This window comes from Macaca nemestrina, chromosome 18, assembly GCF_043159975.1.
Source record: "Macaca nemestrina isolate mMacNem1 chromosome 18, mMacNem.hap1, whole genome shotgun sequence".
Taxonomy (NCBI): domain Eukaryota; kingdom Metazoa; phylum Chordata; class Mammalia; order Primates; family Cercopithecidae; genus Macaca; species Macaca nemestrina.
In genome coordinates this window covers 81,762,851-81,782,768 of record NC_092142.1, presented here as the reverse complement: position 1 = coordinate 81,782,768, position 19,918 = coordinate 81,762,851, and the positions used below count along the sequence as shown (strand labels likewise).

The 19,918-nt window shown below is 41.0% G+C and overlaps 1 protein-coding gene across 2 annotated transcripts in view; it reads right to left on the bottom strand.

The window, feature by feature from the left end:
* Window positions 1–19,918, bottom strand: part of LOC105496758 (cadherin 13) — a 1,175,273-nt gene that overhangs the window by 941,106 nt on the left and 214,249 nt on the right. For both annotated transcript variants that reach the window (XM_071085018.1, XM_071085017.1), the window contains one exon: window positions 1,611–1,722. In XM_071085018.1, coding sequence (XP_070941119.1) covers window positions 1,611–1,722 — 112 coding nt within the window. The remainder of the gene's footprint in view (window positions 1–1,610; window positions 1,723–19,918) is intronic.

Below are 19,918 nucleotides of genomic sequence, written 5' to 3'. Positions count from 1 at the left end.
GGAGAGGAGAGCCAGAAAAATGGTTCTCACAAATCAAGTTCTGTTGAAATATATTGATTCTGATAAATACAAAAATGAAAAGACAAATGAGGGTTCCTGATGGCCAGACCCAGGAGTCATACTCAGAGATCAAATTAGCAGGAAATCACATATTGGAATTCACTTATTGTGCCAGCCCTGCACCTTGTCATTACAGACTCTAATTATTGAAACGATTTCATTGGCGTCATTTCATCAGGAGGTGCACAGGCTTCACCTTGGACAGCTCCCTTGATGCTCAACAGCACGTCTTCATTAATGTGTTCCTTTAGACTCCTCCAGTGTGTCCCAGCCTCACAGAATAATCCAGTCCAGTGTGCCTTTGTTTTTTCTTTCCTTTAAACTTGTTAGCCACATACCATAGGAATGAAGGAACTTCGCTAGTGTCAAAGGCAAACCTGAGACCACAAGGGCCAATGTGGAATCACCTTCCTTGCAAAGACCTTGGAGCATCTGATCAGCTTATTTTATTTTATTTTATTTTTTTGAGACACAGTCTCGCTCTGTCACCCAGGTTGGAGTGCAATGGTGCGATCTCGGCTCATTGCAGCCTCCACCTCCTGGGTTCGAGCGATTCTCCTGCCTCAGCCTCCCGAGTAGCTGGGACTACAGGTGTGTGCCACCATGCCCAGCTAAGTTTTGTATTTTTAGTAGAGATGGGGTTTCACCAGGTTGCCCAGACTGGTCTTGAACTCCTGGCCTCAAGCCATCCATCCTCCTTGGCCTCCCAAAGTGGTGAGATGACAGGCGTGAGCCATCATGCCTGGCTGCATCTGATCAGTTTAGATCAATTGTTTCCATATTCTTCATTTCCAACTGTTAAGCAAGGTACTCAAGAGCCTACAATTAAATGGTTATTTGTCTACCATCAATTTTAAATTCCATTGTACTAACACTGTACTTGTTATGCATTTAGCAATGTACCCTAACACTTCTTAAAGATAAAACAATATAATATTGACATTAAAAATAGAAAGAGATCATAACCACAGATATAAGGGAGGCATATTGTAAATAAATCAATAGGAATTTGGGAGGATTTGAGTTTAATCCACAGAATAATCAGTAGAGGTTTTGAATCTTTCTAAAGACCATCTTGTTAGCCTTAAGAATAAGAGTTTTTGATTCCTATGTCTAAAAATTCCCGGAAGCCAATGTCATACTCTCACCATTATTTTGATCTAATGCCATGTATGAGAAACTACAGGTAGAACAGCAATCTGCAAGAAGGCAATGATTTTGCTCTTGGGGGTCTGCCCAGGGGAAATGAATTTCATTTCCTTTGCACAGTGTAGAACTCTCATTGGAGGCTGACAGCTCCCTTTTCTGAGAGCAGTCTGCAAATACCCACTGATGATAAAATACTAAAAAGAGATGCATATCACTCTATTAACCTCTAAGTTGACCAGCCCCTAATTCAAGAATTTCCATCTTGGGTCAAGCAGTGACATATGAAAAATAATCAGAAAACATTTAGTTTAGGAAATACCACATCCTGAGACACAGTCATAAACATTAGCAAATTCAAATAAGAGCAGAGTCTAAAAGCATCTTCGAGTGACATTGCTTACAGTTTAGAATTGACTGGTCCTCAATGAATTCAGCTGGCTGATTGATATGGAACACTTTCTGCTGAAATCCAGGAGTGCAGTCCAAATCTTCTGCAGATGTTAGCAGCAGCACCTGAGAAAACCGAAGCCATCAATATTTTAATAGCGGCTTATGTGTTTGCCCTGCTAACTTTCACCAAATCTGCAACTTTTAGAAATAAGCTGAGGTTTCCATTTCATTTCCCAAATGAAGAGGTAAGTTGATACTTTTCCAGTGGCTGCCAACAATTCTTTCTGGCACTGAGATCTGGAGAACACGCAAATGGAACAGCTGCTGCAGTTTCCATTAAGTTGCAGTTAAAGAAATAACTTCGTCAGATTTTTACACCTGCTAAGATTCTCACCATGGTTTCCATGTGTGAAATTTTATTACAGAAACTGTCAATTTTCCATGATGCCTAAGCTAAAACCAACTTCATTTTTATACAAGCAAAGAAGCATTGTCATCTATGAAGAGGAGGAAAGAGAAAATGTAACTATTCTGATGGAATTTACCTCTAAAAGGAATCCAGGGCCTGTTAAGCCTTCACTGTGGCCCAATATTGGTGACCATGAGCCACTGGTGGCTACTTAGTACTTTAAAGGTCATAGGTCTGAAATTGACATGTTGTAAGTATAAGATACAAATTGGATTTTGATGCCTAAATAAGGAAAAGAATGTAAAATAGTCAATAATTTTATATTAATCACATATTGAAATGACAATATTTTACATATGAAGCTAAATATATGTTATTAAAATTAATGTCATCAGTTTCTTATTCCTTTTGTAAACTTGGCTACTATAAAACTTAAAATTTACAATTGCTTTCAAAGGCACAATTTTGTCTTTGCAGATGCTTGAGACACTTCATCCAATGGTCAAAAAATTAGGTTACATGATTTGGAACATAATGTATGGAATGTAAGTGACTCTCTCCTGGGCAAGGTGTAACTTAGTGAAATAAGAAATGGTCTTAAGGTTTAGTACGCAAAGGCTACAACCCCTTAAAAACAGGGATTACCTCCCCACCACAACCAACCACCAGTTCTACTGAGCACCTACCACACATCCAGGGACAGAGAAGAGGGTCCATAACACTTAAATGAAAGCTACCATTTTTGAGCCCTTATTATTTGGTAATTACTGTGTTAAACTCACCATATACATCATCTAATTTAATCTCCACAGCAGGCCTATGAAATGTGTATTGTTATAAGGTATATTTTATAGAAGATGAATCCAAAATTCTAGAAAGGTTAATAAGCTTGCCTAAGATCATACGGTTAGAATGGGTGCAGCCAGCATCTGACTCTAGGCTCAAGTGTCCTGAAAGGCACTCTGTCAGAGCCCTACCCATTCCCCTCAGACCTTCTGTGTCAATGTGCAAGACTTTGCATTTTTTTTTTCTTCATCTGAGATATGTCTCTAAAGCTTGTGGAAGGGTATTTTATCTGTACATAGTGCCAGAAAAGAGTGTTTGAAAATTAACATCCTGGGAGTGGCCCTTAACCAATAACTGATGGGAAATGGTATGTAAATACCCCAACTCCCTTACCCCTCTGGTGGGACCACTTGGAGATACGCATTTTTGTCTCCCAGTTTCTACCTGGGGCTGAGCGCCAATGTCCACCAGAGTATCTGGTTTGATAACTCACATTCATTATCTGCCTTCTCTTCCTTGACTTATTTCCTCATTCCCTATTCGTACTTTTTCTATTTTTTTTTTTTAACTTTTAAAACTTCTTTTTTTTTTTTTTGAGACCAAGTCTTGCCATGTTGCCCAGGCTGGAGTTCAATCATGGCTCACTGCAGCCTCAACGTCCTGGGCTCAAGCGACCCTCCCACCTCAGCCTCCCAAGTAGCTGAGACTACAGGCACTAGTCACCATGCCCAGCTAATTTTTCTATTTTTTTGTAGTGAGGAGGTTTTACTATGTGGCTGTTCTTGAACTTCTGAGCTCAAGTGATCCACCTACCTCAGCCTCCTAAAGTGTCAAGATTACAGGCGTGAGCCACTGCACCCAACTAGTATTTTTCTTAAACCAATTTCTGCCATCACTCAAATTACTTGCACTCAAATCCTCTACTATGTGTCTGTTTCTTAGAAAACAAAACTTCAATATCAGACCGCAAAATCGTAACCACTGCACACAGACAGTTGAAGAAAATTCATTATCATCCCCACCAGAGAACTCAAAGCAGTGTCAAAAGGTTGGAAGCTGTGGAACCAGGGCTTCTCTCTAAATATCAGCCCTCTGAAAGGCACTGAACCCCAAAGAAGGGAGCAAGAATCAATCTCAAGAGGTTCACCGTGTGGCTGACCTGAACACCATCAGAGAAATGGAAATCGGGAGTTATCACCCTGACCAACATCATCTCCCTCAAATCAAAGGGAAAAGAATGCTGTGGTCCAGCATCTGTGCGGTTCCGCTTGTGAGTCATGGATTCCCTTGTCTTGAGAGCAGGCTCTGGTTAGATCACTCTGAAAGCAATCATCATGCCGGCATCCCAAGTGGCACATACACAGAATGCAGACCCAGGAGTCAGAAAAATCTGCCGGCAATTTTGCAAGCAGAAAATCTATAACTGGCCAATATTAATTCAGTTAACTAGCAAATGGTCAAGGGTTGTCTCCAAACACCCAGTATCTACAATTATGTGTTAACCTTCTAATTGACTAATTCTGCTCTCAGCTCCCAGACCAGGAAACTGGATATCCCTTAGGAAGTAAGGAAGGTGAAATTTCTCCCAGAATCCTGAGCATAAAAAGCCAGGACTGAGAGAAAGCACAGTTAGTGATGAGAAACAGTACTCTGCGGGTGAGCTCTGTGTTCTCCATCTTTGTCTATCTGTGGCTCAGTCTCTGAGATTACTTGGCAGGGCTCATTCAGGATTCCTCTAGAGTTACAAAGAAAAACAAAAATGAACCTTTTTCCAGCTGCTGACTCTTAGCGAGTGGGGGAGCAGTAGGAGAACCCCCAAAAGCACAGTTTTATCTTTACAAATTCTTGGGACACTTCACCTACCAGGCAAAATTAAAGTTAAATGATTTGTAACATAAAGGTACACAGTACACTGCTGGGCCAGGGGTGACTTAGTGAGGTGAGAATTAGTCAAATAATTCATTCATTTACTCACTCCTCATGCATTACTCATTCACAAATACCTATTAGACTCCTGGGATTCAGTGAGGACTTTGCCACACATTGTCCAAAGCAATGAGAAAAGAGCTACATAGGATAAGAAGTCAATAATTGTTAAATATAATTATGGTCTCAAAAAGAAAAGAGGTATGAACAAATCATAATTTAAGTGATTCACTAAGATTAAAATTTAACTTGAAAGGAAAATATAGATCTCTTTAGGAGCATGTAGAAGTTGGGGTATTGGTAAGTCTAACCTCATCTAGGGCATCAAGGAAAGCAAAACCACAAAAGAGACATTTCCGCTGGGATCTCAAAGATGATTAAGAATTATCTGGGTAAAGGGAGAAGAATGCAGGCTCATCTTTTAAACCAACACACTCTTCGCTTACACGTGAATTATTTTGTGGCTCTTTGAGTTTCATGTAACGCATCACTGAAATTACAAAACTGCATTTAAAAATGATTCCAGGCTAATTTAAGACTTCCCCAAAAGCTAAATATCTTACCAGTCAATAGTTGTAGAATGTTCTAGTTACTGCTATTGCCCTTTGATTTCTTAAGACAATTCAAAACAGTATCTATGCTTGAACTTTCCACCAATATCCACTCTCCAATTTCATTCACACTAAGTATGGTAATGGCATGTAAAGCAGTAAAGCAGTACCCCTCATTGCTGTAAGAATTAGTATTTGGACATTACTCCCAAAGCAGGCAAGCCCTTTCTCCAATATTATCATATGTCACATGTGTAAAGATACTACCTGGACATAGTTTTCCCCAAATCCTCTAAAAGTTTTCTAGAATATATGCTCTGAGCATCATTCCAAATTTATCTTTAATACCATGGCAATCATAGTCTTCCTCTATGACATTTTTGTCCATTTATGCATCAGTGAGTACCTAATAAATGAGAGGTAACCAAGACACCTTTGAAAGCACAGTAATAATCAAATTCTGTGATTTACAAAAGATTTCTATTATCTAAAAATTACCATCAGTCTGCTACAAAGATTCATTTTTCCGACAGACTATAAGCACAGGTCTAAGCCACATTGGTTCAGTGTGAATCTTATTTCCCAGTGGGCTATCCTTGGGCAAGTAGCCTTCTGTGTCTCAGTTTTCTAAGCTGAAAAGCAGGAGTAATGGTATCTTACAAGTTACGAGGATTAAGTGAGTTAATTATTGTAAAGAGCCTTAAGTAGTATCTGGTACATAGTACTTGCTCAATAAATGCTTGCTATTGTTATTTGTACGTATTATATTTAAATCCATATTCATGATTCACTGATATTCTCCAGGGTAGACATTGACAATATTACCAACATATTATTGCTTTTGTTGTTACTATAAAACTGTTCAGTGAATAGACTGTTCAGACTATGCACAGGGATATAGCAGGGACCTAAATCAGACAGTAGAAGATTAGGGGGCATTTGCATCTCGGGATCCGCTTCACAATGAGAACATCAGTGCCTGATGTTATTGAGTTGTGTTACCTTTGTAGGTCACCAAGCATCCTTTAAAGTAGCAGCTCAGAGATCTCTCTTCCATGCAAGAGCCACCACCCTAAATTTATGCACAGACAGCAAATTCTTAAATCACATTCTTCATACCTGGTTTTCTTTTTAGCTTCCATTTATTTGCTGCAGTACGGAACTTTCTTTCTTAAGAAGAAAGGGTTTTTGTTTATCCTGACAGGTACTGATTCAAGAATATAGCCAACTTTGGAGTTTGCTTCCAGAGAAAGGATTTTTTTCTTTTTCTCTCCCATACTGTGGGTTGCCAACTGGCAGTGTACGGGATGGATGTGGCCAGCAGATGTGGTTAGTTTAGCCAGAGAAGTCTGTCATCAAGTTAAATTGTCATGTTATGGAGAGTGCCCCTCTCCAAGCTTTCCTTCTCAGCACCACTCACTGTTCTTGTTCCTGCTCACTCAATTCAGTTAAACACTTGCCTGGACGTCTAGGCATTTGAGTTGGCAACCTTTGCTTTAGATTTTGCAAATACCTCTTTGAGCTATAAGAACTGTCATTGAGATTAGTCTCTGGCTACTTGTCACAATAGGACCTGGCGCTGCTGCTCCATTACAATTTTAGCCATGGGACTAAGCACTGGCCAACAGTATAAGGGTGGAAGGATTCTCACGTCTTCTAGACATGGCCCTTGAATGTCCTGCATGATATCTTCTCTTCTCCTAGCCATGAAAATAGTAAGTAAGGACTCCCAAGGTGGCAGAGTCATCCAATAGAAAGAGCCCAGAATCAGTCACTGCACAGAAGACAGTTACTCAGGAGAACTGCCCCACAAGACACATCCACACAACCGTGTACAAAGTCACTGAGATTTGGCATTGTTTGTTACAGCAGCTGACTGTACACTAAACATCCATGGAACAAGGGCGGCAAAGTCTTTGATACCACTGACATCACAGATATGTCCCAGAGACCAGTGAGAAGCATCAAGATTGAAGAAAAACATGACACAACTATCTCCAAAGCAGCCACAAATAAAGAGAGAAACTTCCTGCCCCAAATAATTATCTTACCAGGTTGGGAACACTCTCAGGTTCCATCCCCTCTTAAACCAGCTCCAAAAAAGTATTTTCCAAACCAACACCCTAGTGTCTCTGGGATCCTTGTTATTTTCCTATCTCCAACTCTTTGCTTTTTTGTCATTAGTGTGGGTGGATAGTACTTTATCCCTGCCACAAAACACCTCTGGTTTACTCTTGTTAAAGTCAGTGTACTGAGATCAGTTTGGAGGGTCTTAGATTTGTGGGGAAGAAAGGATCCTTGCAGGATGTAAAAATATCACAGCAATGTATTTTGACTGATTCTTTATCCTTCCAGGGAGCACAAGCTCAGAGTCCTGGAAGGTTTTATAAAGGCACACTGCCTACAGCATGGAGCAATGTGGCATTCGAGGACACGTGCATGCACACACATACACACACATACACACACGTGTACACACATGTGCATGTACTCACTGTGTGTATAAACTCATGTCATCCACGCTCCTGCTGAGTCTGACCTCCTTAAAGTATTCCTGGTGTTTTACAGCCCCAGGAACACAGAACACCGGACACCTTGTTGGTCATTAAGGTCACAGACACTTCCGAGTGATTTTGTAGTTCTTGGGGATGTAAAAGGGGAGACTGCTTTTAGTTTGGTCCATCCTATTGTTGCTTTCTTTTCTTTCTTCTTTTTTTTTTTTTGGAGATGGAGTCTCACTTTGTTCCCCAGGCTGGAATGCAGTGGTGTGATCTCGGCTCACTGCAACCTCCGCCTCCCGGGTTCAAGCAATTCTCCTGCCTTAGCCTCCCAAATAGCTGGGATTACAGGCGTCCACCACTACCCCCAGCTAATTTTTTTGTATTTTTAGTAGAGATGGGGTTTCACCATGTTGGCCAGGCTGGTCTCGAACTCCTGACCTCGTGATCTGCACCCCCTCCCCCGCTTGGCCTCCCAAAGTGCTGGGATTACAGGCATGAGTCACGGAGCCCGGCCTTATTGTTGCTTTCATACGAAACTTGGAACTAACATCCTAGACTTTATTTCTAAAAGATGCTACCCAACATACTCAAACTATAAATAAGGAAGCTGCACGTACAGGCATCCCTCAGAGATACTGCAGGTTCGGTTCCAGACCACACCAATAAAACGAATATTACAATAAAGTGAGTCACGTGAACTTTTTGCCTTCCCAGTGCATATAAAAGTTATGTTTACATTATAATGTAGTCTGTTAAGTATGTAATAGCATTATTTCTAAAAACAAAGTACATACCTTAATTTAAAAATACTTTGTTACTAAAAAGTGATAATGATCCTCTGAGCCTTCAACAAGTGGTTGTCTTTTTTCTGGTGAGGGTCTTCCTCCATTTTGATGGCTGCTGACTGATCAGGGTGGTGGTTGTGAAGGTTGGGGAGGCTATGGCAATTTCTTAAAATAAGAAAACAATGGGGTTTGCCAATCTATCAACTCTTCCTTTCATGAATGATTCCCCTATAGCATGTGATGCTATCTGGTAGCATCTAACCCGCAGGAGAACTTTTTTCAAAATTGAAAGCAGTCCTCTCACTGCTTTATCAACTAAGTTTAGGTATGATTCTAAATCCTTTATTGTCTCTGCAACAATCTTCACAGCATCTTCACGAGGATTAGGTTCCATCTCAAGAAACCACTTTCTTTGCTCATCCATAAGAAGCAACTCCTCATCCATTCACATTTTATCATGAGCTTGCAGCAATTCAAACACATATTCAAGCTCTACTTCTAATTCTAGTTCTCTTGCTATTTTGACCACATCTGTACTTCCTTCCTCCACTGAAGTCTTGGACTTCTCAAAGTCATCCATGAGGACTGAAATCAACTTCTTCTAAACTCCTGTTATTTTTGACATTTTAACCTCCCCCCAGGAATCACAAATGTTCTTAGTGGTATCTAGAATGGTGAATACTTTTCAGCAAGTTTTCAACTCATTTTGTCCTGATCCATCAGAGGAAACACTATCTTGAGAAGTTGTAGCCTTACAAAATTTATTTCTTTAATAATAAGACTTGAAAGTCAGTATATTTCTTGATTCATGGGCTGCAAAATGGAAATTATACTAACAAGTGTGAAAACAACATTTATCTCCTTATATATCTCCATTAAAACTTTTGGATGACCAGGTACATTGTCAATGAACAGTAAGATTTTGAAGGGAATATAGTTTTCTGAGCAGTAGTTCTCAACAGTGGGCTTAAAATATCGAATAAACCATGTTGTAAAGAGATGTACTGTCATCCACGCTTTGTTGTTCCTTTTGCAGAACACAGGCAGAGTAGATTCAGCTTAATTCTTAAGGGCCCTAAGATGTTTGCAATGGTGACTAAGCATTGGCTTCAACTTAAAGTCACCAGTTGCATTAGTCCCAAATAAAAGAGTTTGCTTGTCCTTTACTTCTTCTCTCTAGCTACGAAAGTCCTAGTTGGAATCTTCGTCCAGTATAAGAATGTTTCAACCACATAAAAAATTTATTATTTAATGTATCCACCTTCATCAATGATCTTAGCTAGATCTTCTGGGTGACTTGCTGCAGTTTCTATATCAGCACTTCCTGCTTCACCTCACACTTTTTATTTTGCTTATTTATTTACTTGAGACAGTCTCACTCTGTCACCAGGCTGGAGTGCAGTGGCATAATCTCAGCTCACTGAAACCTCCTACTCCCTGGTTCAAGCAATTCTTCTGCCTCAGCCTCCCACGTAGCTGGTATTACAGGTATGCGCCACCACACCCAGCTAATGTTTGTAGTTTTAGTAGAAACGGGGCTTCACCATGTTGGCCAGGATGGTGTTGCGCTCCTGACCTCATGATCCACCTGCTTCGGCCTCCCAAAGTGCTGGAATCACAGGCGTGAGCCACTGTACCCGGCTTTCACCTCACCCTTTTATGTTATAGAGATAGTTTCTTTCCTTAAACGTCACACACTAACCTCTAGCTTCCAACTTTTCTCCTGCAGCTTCCTCACCTCTCAACCTTCGGAGAACTGAAACGAGTTAAGGCCTTGCTCAGGATTAGGCTTTGGTTTAAGAGAATGTTGTGGCTGGTTTGATCATCTATTCAGACCACTAAAACTTTCTCCATGTCAGCAATAAGGCTGTCTTACTTTCTTATCATTCATGTGTTCAGTGGAATAGCACTTTTAATTTCCTTCAGGAACTTTCCCTTTGCATTCACAACTTTACTGTTTGGCACAAGAAACCTAGCTTTCAGCCTATCTCAGCTTTTGACGTGCCTTCCTCACCTAACTTAATCATTTCTAGGTTTGATTTAAAGAGAGAGACGTGCAACTCCTCCTTTCTCTTGAACACTTAGAGGCAAAGAAAGTGCTTTATTATAGGCTTATTCATTGGCCTAACTTCAATGTTGCTGTGTTTCAGGGAGTAGGAAGGTTGGAGGAGAAGGAGACAGATGGGTAAAGGATCAGTTGGTGAAACAGTCAGGACACACACTTATCAATTAAGTTTGGCATCTTATATGGGCACAGTTCATGTCCCCCCCCCACCAAAAAAAATCACAATAGTAACATCAAAGGTCGCTAACCAGAGATCACCAAAACAGACAAAGTAATAATTTTAAAAACAGTAAAGAAACTAGGAGAATTACCAAAACATGAGACAGATACACAAAGTGATCACATTTTTCTGTTGGAAAAACAGCACTGATAAACTTGCTAAGTGTAGAATTGTCAAGGCGAAAGTTGATCCTATAAATTGGGTTATTCTTGTTATACCCAACTAAAACTAAGCCAAGAAGCCAGAGAAAAAAACACAAGGGACACGAAGCATTGCTCCAACAATGTAATTCTCTGCAAGCCTGACTGCTGTAACCTGAACCCAGTTTTATCAATAGCTTCAAGATAACTAGCTGCAACTCCAGGACTAATTTTCTCACTGATGTTATGCACCAGCTGAAGCTTGCCAGCTTCCCAGAGCCTTACTAGTGTCAATGAACTTTCTCAAAGAGCAATACCTAACATTTCTCATTGTTACAAAACCTCCAGCTTTCTCTTTGTTCTTTGAACATAACAAAGACTGTCTAATCTGCATAAATGCCCCAAATTGCAAATCTTTCTTCCCCAATGAAATGCTAAATTTAGAGATTCATCTCTACATTTTTGACTTCAACACCACAAATCTTCAATTTGTAAAACATACAATATCTATGAAGTACAAAAAAAAAAAAAAAAAAAGTGAAGCACAATAAAACAAGAAAACAAGGGAAAGCATGGCGCAAAAAGCCAAAACTAACCTAAGTCCAAACTCTGGCTGTGTGGTCATTTCTCTGGCTTTTGGCAAATTAATTCAGAGTGAATGGCCTTCACATGCTCTTTGCAAGAGAAACAGTCACTGGGAGGCTTTAATGAGATAATGCAAACAGAATAGACAATAGTCCCCTAAAGATATTCTCACTCTACTCTCCAGGACCTATGAGTGTGTTAGATTACATGGCAAAGGGTAATTAAGGTTGGCAATCAGCTAACATTAAAACAGCATGCTCCTCCTGGATTATGTAATTACATAAACCCAACGTAATCACAAGTATCTTTGAAAATGGAAGAAAGGATAAGAGAAAGAAATGTGATGATGAAGGCGAGGGCAGAGTGATGTGGTATGAGATGAACTCAACCTCACATTGCTGACTTTAAAGATGGAGGAAGGGGCCAGGAGCTAAGGAATGTGGGCGGCCTCTAGAAACTGAAGATGGCAGAAAGAGAATTCTCCCCAAGAGACTCCAGAAAGGAATGCATCACTGCCAACACCTCGATTTTAGTCCGGTGAAGCCCATTTTGAACTTCTGACATTCAAAACTGCACAATACTATGCTTCTTTTAAGTTGCTAAATTTGTGATCATTTTTTACAGCAGCCATTGGGAACTGATGCAGTCTATTGTAGCCTGTCCCCACAAGAGGCTCTCAGAAAATATAGGTTCCCTTTACTTGGTATTTTAACATGTAAATATAATTTGGGAAAACCAATGAAGAAGGCAAAATAGAGGAGTTACAAAGAAAGGAATAGCAGAGGGAATATGAAGGAGAGGTGGAGAAGGAAGGGAGAATAAGAGAAGGTCATGGCTTTGGAATGCTTTGACGAGGCTGTCAGAGTCAGGATGTGGCAATGACTGTCCGAAGTGCTCCTCTCCTCAGCATAAATAAGCATTACCATTCGCTTTTTTTTTTTTTTTTTTTTGCTGTTGTTTTAGTAATTGCCTCTTTCAAGTTATGGGACATTTTGATCTGCCATTATGACAGCATCATCGGGTTCATTTTAAAATTGATTCTCTTAGTGAAAATTTAACTTTTCTATTATCCGCCAGCTCTGGCCTAGATACTAGAGATGGAAAAATGAATAAAACCCTAAAAAAAACTTACTATCTAGAAGGAAAGACAGACACATGGACATATAATAAACTACAACCTATGTTTCTATACATTGGGAACCAGTTAGAAAGTAGTTCAGAGTAAAGATTCCCAGACTAGACTAACTGGGTCCAAATCTCAATTTTTCCAGTTAGTTTCTACGTGACCCTGAGCAAGTTGCTTAACTTCTCTTTGCCTTAGTTTCCTCATTTGCAAAACACAACTAATAATTGTGTCTATTCCCATTGGTCGTAGGAGTCAATGAGTCAACACAAATCAAATGTTTCAGGGTGGAAACTGGTTCACAGTAGGTGTTATATGCTAGTTATTTATATTGATATCTGATATATATTTATTATATAAGTATACATTAATATTATAGTTCTATTAATATAGAAGGTATGTATAAAGTATTGTGGAAATAAAGAAGAAGGAACAAGAAGCGCTTTGGATGAAAACAAGGACTGGGACCATGTCACAGACAAAGGACATATTAGAAAGATGATTGAAACTTTTCACGTGACAACCTCTAAGAACAAAGGTTCCATGCAGAAGTTTGATCAATACAAACACCATAGCATGCCAGTTCAAGAAACAGTGAGCCATTTTGCAGAAATAAATTCTGGTTTGTTTTCCAGATTATTTGAAGGTGTTTTGTCTCAAAATAGGGCGATGCATGCCCTCTTTCAGTTTGGATAAAACAGAGCCAAGAACAATTCACTCAATGAAATCACAATTTTTGTCTAAATGGAATTAACTCTTTACTATTAAAATTCCAGGATTAAGCCACTGGGCTCACTTGGAAAACTCAAAAGGAAAAATAGTTTTGTAAGAATTTAAGTTAGTGCACTGGGAATGCCTGGCTTGCTGGCTGGCCCTTAGGAGAAACCACAGGATGTGCCTGCTCAGGGTTGGTGGTATTTGCATCTACTTATGAATTTTTTGTAATTAAATTAGTGATGTCAAATGCCAAATAATACAAACTCCCCTTAAGTCAAACAAAGGAGCCCCTATATGAGGTACTCTTGGGTGGGCCTTAGTAGCCCCAGGGAGTTCAACTGAGAAAATGGTGAATGCTTACCATGTGCCAGGCACTGGAAAACTTGTCTGGTCTACACCAAAAAACAATGAATCCACAGAGACAACAGATGGGACACTTAGTAAATGAACAGGTCTGGAATTTGAGGCTTCAGCCCAATAGAGGATGCCGCTGGTGGCTGTGGCCAATACCTCTGCCAACCTCTGATCTCAGTCGCTGCTGCAATGAGTTTCCAAAGAAGTCAGACTTGCCCCTTAGAGTGCCCTCAGTCTCTGCATTCTGCTTTGGTGCTTTCTGCTACACTGCAGGAGCTTGGCTAATGTGAGGAAAAGCAGAGATGGGAAAGGAGGGGGAGTTAATGCTCCTGCGGACAGCCCTCAGTGCATTGGAAATGACAGCTGGCTGAATGCTCCCACCTGCCTTCTTGCAGACAGACACATCTGAGAGTCATTCCCTGTGCCTCTCGAGGTCCCTGTGGACTGGCCCCTGGCTGTCTACAGCAGTGACCTCAAGGATTCCTTAATACATTGGTTCCCTCTCCTTTCCTGCCTTCTCATCCTTCCTTACCTGTACTTCCTGGATCACCTCCATAAGAAAACTACCTACACCTGATTCTCATCTTAGGCTCTGATTTCAGGAAAACATGCCCCCATGTATCAATTTCATATTGCTGCATGTACAATTTCATATTGCTGCAAAGTACTACAATCTGAGGGGCGTAAAAATACTTTATCGACTGGGTGCAGTGGCTCATGCCTGTAATCCCAGCACTTTGGGAGGCTGAGGTGGGCGGATCACGAGGTCAGGAGATCGAGACCAGCCTGGCTAACACGGTGAAACCCTGTCTCTACTAAAAAAAAAAAAAAGAAAAAAAAATTTAGCAGGGTGTGGTGGCGGGTGCCTGTAGTCCCAGCTACTCAGGAGGCTGAGGCAGACTAATAGCGTGAACCCAGGAGGCGGAGCTTGCAGTGAGCCGAAATTGCGCCACTGTACTACAGCCTGGGCAACAGAGCAAGACTCCATCTCAAAAAAAGTACTTTATTACCTTATAGTTCCAAAGTCTGAAGCCACAGGGCTGAACTCCTTCAGGAGAATCTGTTTTCTCCAGCTAGGTCATCTACATCCTTTAGTTCACAGCCTCCTTCTTTCAAACCAGCAGGATGGCCTCTTCTCATCTGTTTCTCTCTGGCTCTCTTCCTTCATCACATTGTCTTCTGTTTTCTAACTCTGGTTCCTCCTACTTCCCTTCTATAAGCTTGTGATTACATCATGCTCATCTGGATCATACAGGTAACCTTCACACATTCTGAAAATTAGGATGTGGACTTATTAGGGAACCATTACTCAGCCTACCACAGCCCATGAGAAGCTTCTAAGAGGGAAGGGAAAGTTCTGTAAATACAGCTGTAGTTCAAAATATCCACGAGGGAGTCATTCCATGATCACCCACATTCCTGGCAATATTTACCTGTGAAATCAGGAAAGCCTAAATGAAGACCTCACTGACGGTGAATAGTCACATAGCCAGGCCTGGTGTTGTGTCAATTTCACAATTAGACTATGAACTTTTCTTGCCTAGAAATAATTATCAGATCCTACTCGGCCTTGCTGTGAAGTGGAACATTTTATTCCAACTGTGCAGCTCTCAACACTTTCTTCTCTGCCAGACATTAGACAAGACGTCAGATTTCTCATCACACGGGAAGGTTTTTATTAATTATCTTTCAGAAGCAAAGTCCTTTTGTAATTTACTTTTTCACACCAGAAAAGTTCTTCTATTGAACAAAAATGTCTATCTTGTTAAGCTGTTTTTTTTTTGTTTTTTTTGTTTTGTTTTTGTTTTTGTTTTTGTTTTCTGCTAAAGGTTCTCACTCTGAAAAGTTCTAGAAGGAAAGAAACAAATCAAGCACAAACTGGTGTGGAATGCAAGGAACTGATTGTGTTAAGCAGAATGCCACATATCTTCCCCTGGATCGGAGTATATGAATACACGTCTTTTCTTTAAAATCTAACTGCCTAATAGACAGTTAAGATATTTCCCCAAATGTTCATACAAACATTTGACCATTCTGAATTAAAAGGAATTTGAACACTTGCTCATTGGATGCCAATTGGTCGTATTCTGAAGGACTCATTCATTGATGCAAGCAGCATCTACTGAGTGCCTACTGTATGTCAGTGCCAAGACAATATACATAAATTGGCATTATACACAAAAAGGCAAGGTGCCTATCTTCAGGAAACACAGAAGATCACAGGAAAGACTGACATGCTAATACCTTCTTTAAAAACACAATTTAAAAAGTTTAAGGATGGGCCGGGCGTGGTGGCTCACGCCTGTAATCCCAGCACTTTGGGAGGCCGAGGTGGATGGATCATGAGGTTAGGAGTTCGAGGCCAGCCAGGCCAAGATGGTGAAACCTCATCCCTACTAAAAATACAAAAATTAGCTGGGTGCGGTGGCTGATGTCTGCAAGTCCAGCTACGTGGGAGGCTGAGGCAGGAGAATCGCTTGAACCAGGGAGGCAGAGGTTGCAGTGAGCCAAGACTGTGCCACTGCACTCCAGCCTGGGTGAAAGAGCAAGACTCCATCTCAAAAAACAAAAAATTAAGGATGGAGTTGGTAATCTAATACAAGGATGCTCAACCCCCAGGCCACGGAGGGGTATGTCTGCAGCCTGTCAGGAACCTGGCCGCCCAGCAAGAGGTGAGTGGCGGTCCCACGAGTGAAGCTTCATCTGTATTTATAGCTGCTCCCCAGCCCTTGCATTACCACCTGAGCTCCACCTCTTGTTAGACCAGCAATAACATTAGAGTCTTACAGGAGCACGAACTGTATCGTGAACTGCAGATGTGAGGGATCCTTCAGAGAATCCAATGCCTGATGATCTGTCCCTGTCTCCCATCACCCCAGATGGGACTGTCTAGTTACAGGAAGACAAGCTCAGGGCTCCCACTGATTCTACACTATGGTGAGTTGTGTAACTATTTCATTATATATGATAAAGTAATAATAATAGAAATAAAGTATACAATAAACGTAATGAGCTTGAATCATCCCCAAATCCTCCCCTCCCCCATGTCCCTGGTACATGGGAAAATTGTCTTCCATGAAACCAGTCCTTAGTGCCAAAAAGGTTGGGGACTTCTGATCTCATAGAAACAGCAAAATAGAGATCAGAATCAACTGAGTCCTCATGGAGGGGTGAGTAAGGTCACTGGAGAAAGCACTGTTCTAGACAACTCCCATTTAGCTGATTTTGCCTGTATACTCTTATATTTTAAACTAATAAAGAGTGGTGCAGTGTGAAAAACTACAAATGAGGGTAGGCCTTGAACTCCCAAGGACTTGAAATTCAAGGACTACCACCATTTGTAGTCCTCGAACTGTCTCTTTGGTGCAGCTACTCGTTACTACTCAGAAGGACTCAGATCTCTCAAGACTGAACTACCCTGATGATTACAAAATTCCTTGTTGTCTTGATAACAACTTGTTAAAAGGCAAGAATTTTTGAGAAGATAGGAATTAAAAAGTAATTTAATATGCAAGTTTTCCTCTGCTTTATATTTCTAGAGTAGCATGCAAGATAATAATATAATGTCTAGGCCGGGTGCGGTGGCTCACGCCTGTAATTCCTGCACTTTAGGAGGCCAAGGCAAGTGGATCACCTGAGGTCAGGAAAATCGCTTACACTTGGAAGGCATAGGCTGCAGTGAGCTGAGACCACCCCACTGTACCCTGGCCAACATGATGAAACCCCATCTCTACTAAAAATACAAAAAATTAGCTGGGCATAGTGGTGCGCACCTGTAATCCCAGCTACTCAGGAGGCTGAGGCAGGACAATTGCTTGAACCCGGGAGGTGGAGGTTGCAGTGAGTTGAAATCACGCCACTGCACTCCAACCTGGGCAACAAGAGCAAAACTCCATCTCAAAAAAAAAACATATATATATGTGTGTGTATATATATATATGTATGTGCGTGTGTGAGTATGTACATATATGTGTATATACGTGTGTGTGTGTACCTATATGTATATATATGTGTGTGTGTGTACATATATATAATGTCTAAGTAGAATGCAAGGCAGGCTCAGATTTCAAGGGAGAAATACAGGGAGGGAGGGAATTCTTCTAGCAGTGAGGGGTACCCAAGGGCATCCTAGTGAGTGTTTCATGGCCAGCTCTCCAAGAAAGAGATGCCTTGATTTGTGACTTTTGACAATGTCCAGGGCATAAATGTTCCCATCCTGGCTAATTTCAAGCTACTAACGTGACATCACTGAATACGGAGTTGTGAAAAGCTGTGTACAGCTGTCTTTCATGGGTTAAGCAGCTCCAGCACAGAACTAGGTATTCCAGTTCCTATTTCTAGATCATTTGGATTAAGAACTTTTCTGGATTTTTGTAGCACCTTCGTGAACATAAACCATCGTACCACTGTACCACAAAATACAGCTTTGCTCTTTCCCAGAGTGACATTTTGTAACAAGGGAGAGGGTTACACTATGTGTGAGTTAAAATAGCCTGGAAAACCCTTCCAGTAATGGAGCAAAATGGGCCACCACAATTTTGGTTTTATAGTAAGAGAAAATGCAATGAATCCTTAATCATGGCTGTGTGTTATTTAAATATTGCTTTTGATGTTTTATCCGGAGTCCTAGCTCAAATGATCAGAGATAATCCTGCCTCCTGACATAATTAGGGAGCTGCTGCTTTGCTAAGCTAGAGGATAATCAATTTGACCTTGAAAGTTTGTCTATAGTGCCATACTACTGTTCAGAACACAGACATGTCAGCCACACTAGTATCTCCCATGTTAAACACCAGCCACAGGCTGTGTTCCCAGGGCAAGCATGCACTAACAGAGAGGCTGCAAAAAATCATGGCCGGTAGGTCCCATATGGCCACTATATCTGCTAGACCGCCTTTAGCTTGTAGAGGCTGCCATTCAAATATCAAGGATTTTCACCGAGCGTCTGGATTTGGGACAACACCGAGCTTGGAGTCAAACAGGGCAACACTGCGTGGATGATGAGAATGACCTCCTGATGGACAGGCCTCATTTCTAGATGCCCATAGGCCATGCATCCCATGTGTCCCCAGCAAGTACCATTTGCCTTCTGTCATCACAGTTGCACTGCTCTTTGCCTTATAGTCAACTAAAAGTGATTTTTGGTTTGTAATTGTGTCTTCATATAGACTTTTCTTATACCCAAGCCTCCTCACTCATTGACACTAACTTTCTGACCTTGCCAAGCACCTGATTTTCCACTCTTCATCTACTAACACTCACAGGAAAAGAGTCTTCCTTGAATGGTTGCAAAGAAGTCATTTGTGTTACAATGAAACTGCTACCACCATTAAAATGTCTCCAATATCTCCTTAAAGCAGCTTCCATATTTACTGTCTTCTAGATCTTGAGAACCTGACTCAGCCTGCTCTATTATTCAAGTTTCATTCTTTTCTTTTCTTTTTTTTTGAGATGGAGTCTCACTCTGTCACCCAGGCTGCAGTGCAGTGGGGTGGTCTCAGCTCACTGCAACCTCCGCCTCCCGAGTTTAAGCAATTCTCCTGCCTCGGCCTCCCAAGTAGCTGGGGTTACAGGCACATGCCATCACACCTGGCTATTTCTTTCATGTTTTTAGTAGAGACGAGGTTTCACCATGTTGGTCAGGCTGGTGTCGAACTCCTGACCTCAAATGATCTGCCCACCTCAGCCTCCCAAAGTGCTGGGATTACAGGTGTGACCCACCGTGCCTGACCAAGTTATTTTTTTTTTTTTCTTTTCAAAGCATCAGGCCCTCTCTCTTTAGCCCACTTGTTTGAAGACACAAACATTTTAGGGCGATAAAAGTGGCTTCATGTTGGTCTCCTCAGACTAAGGACATCGCCCCCCTCAGCTTCACCACAGTATCAAAACATCACCCCTTTTCTCTAACCTCCTAAGCCTGCTTGCCACTAAAAGCAAACAAAATCAGTATATCTGAATGCAGATTCAGTCATAAGCCCTCCTATTATCATTACAGCATTAACTTTCAGAGTGGGGAAGGTGGTCTCTTCTTCTCATCAAGCAAACCTTTGGCAGGTTTTGAACTAAAAAGAAAAAAATCATCTGAGCTGAAATAGTTTGAAGGAACATAACTTTTTCTTCTCATGTCTGTTTGAGTCCAGAAGTTCAATTACCTGAA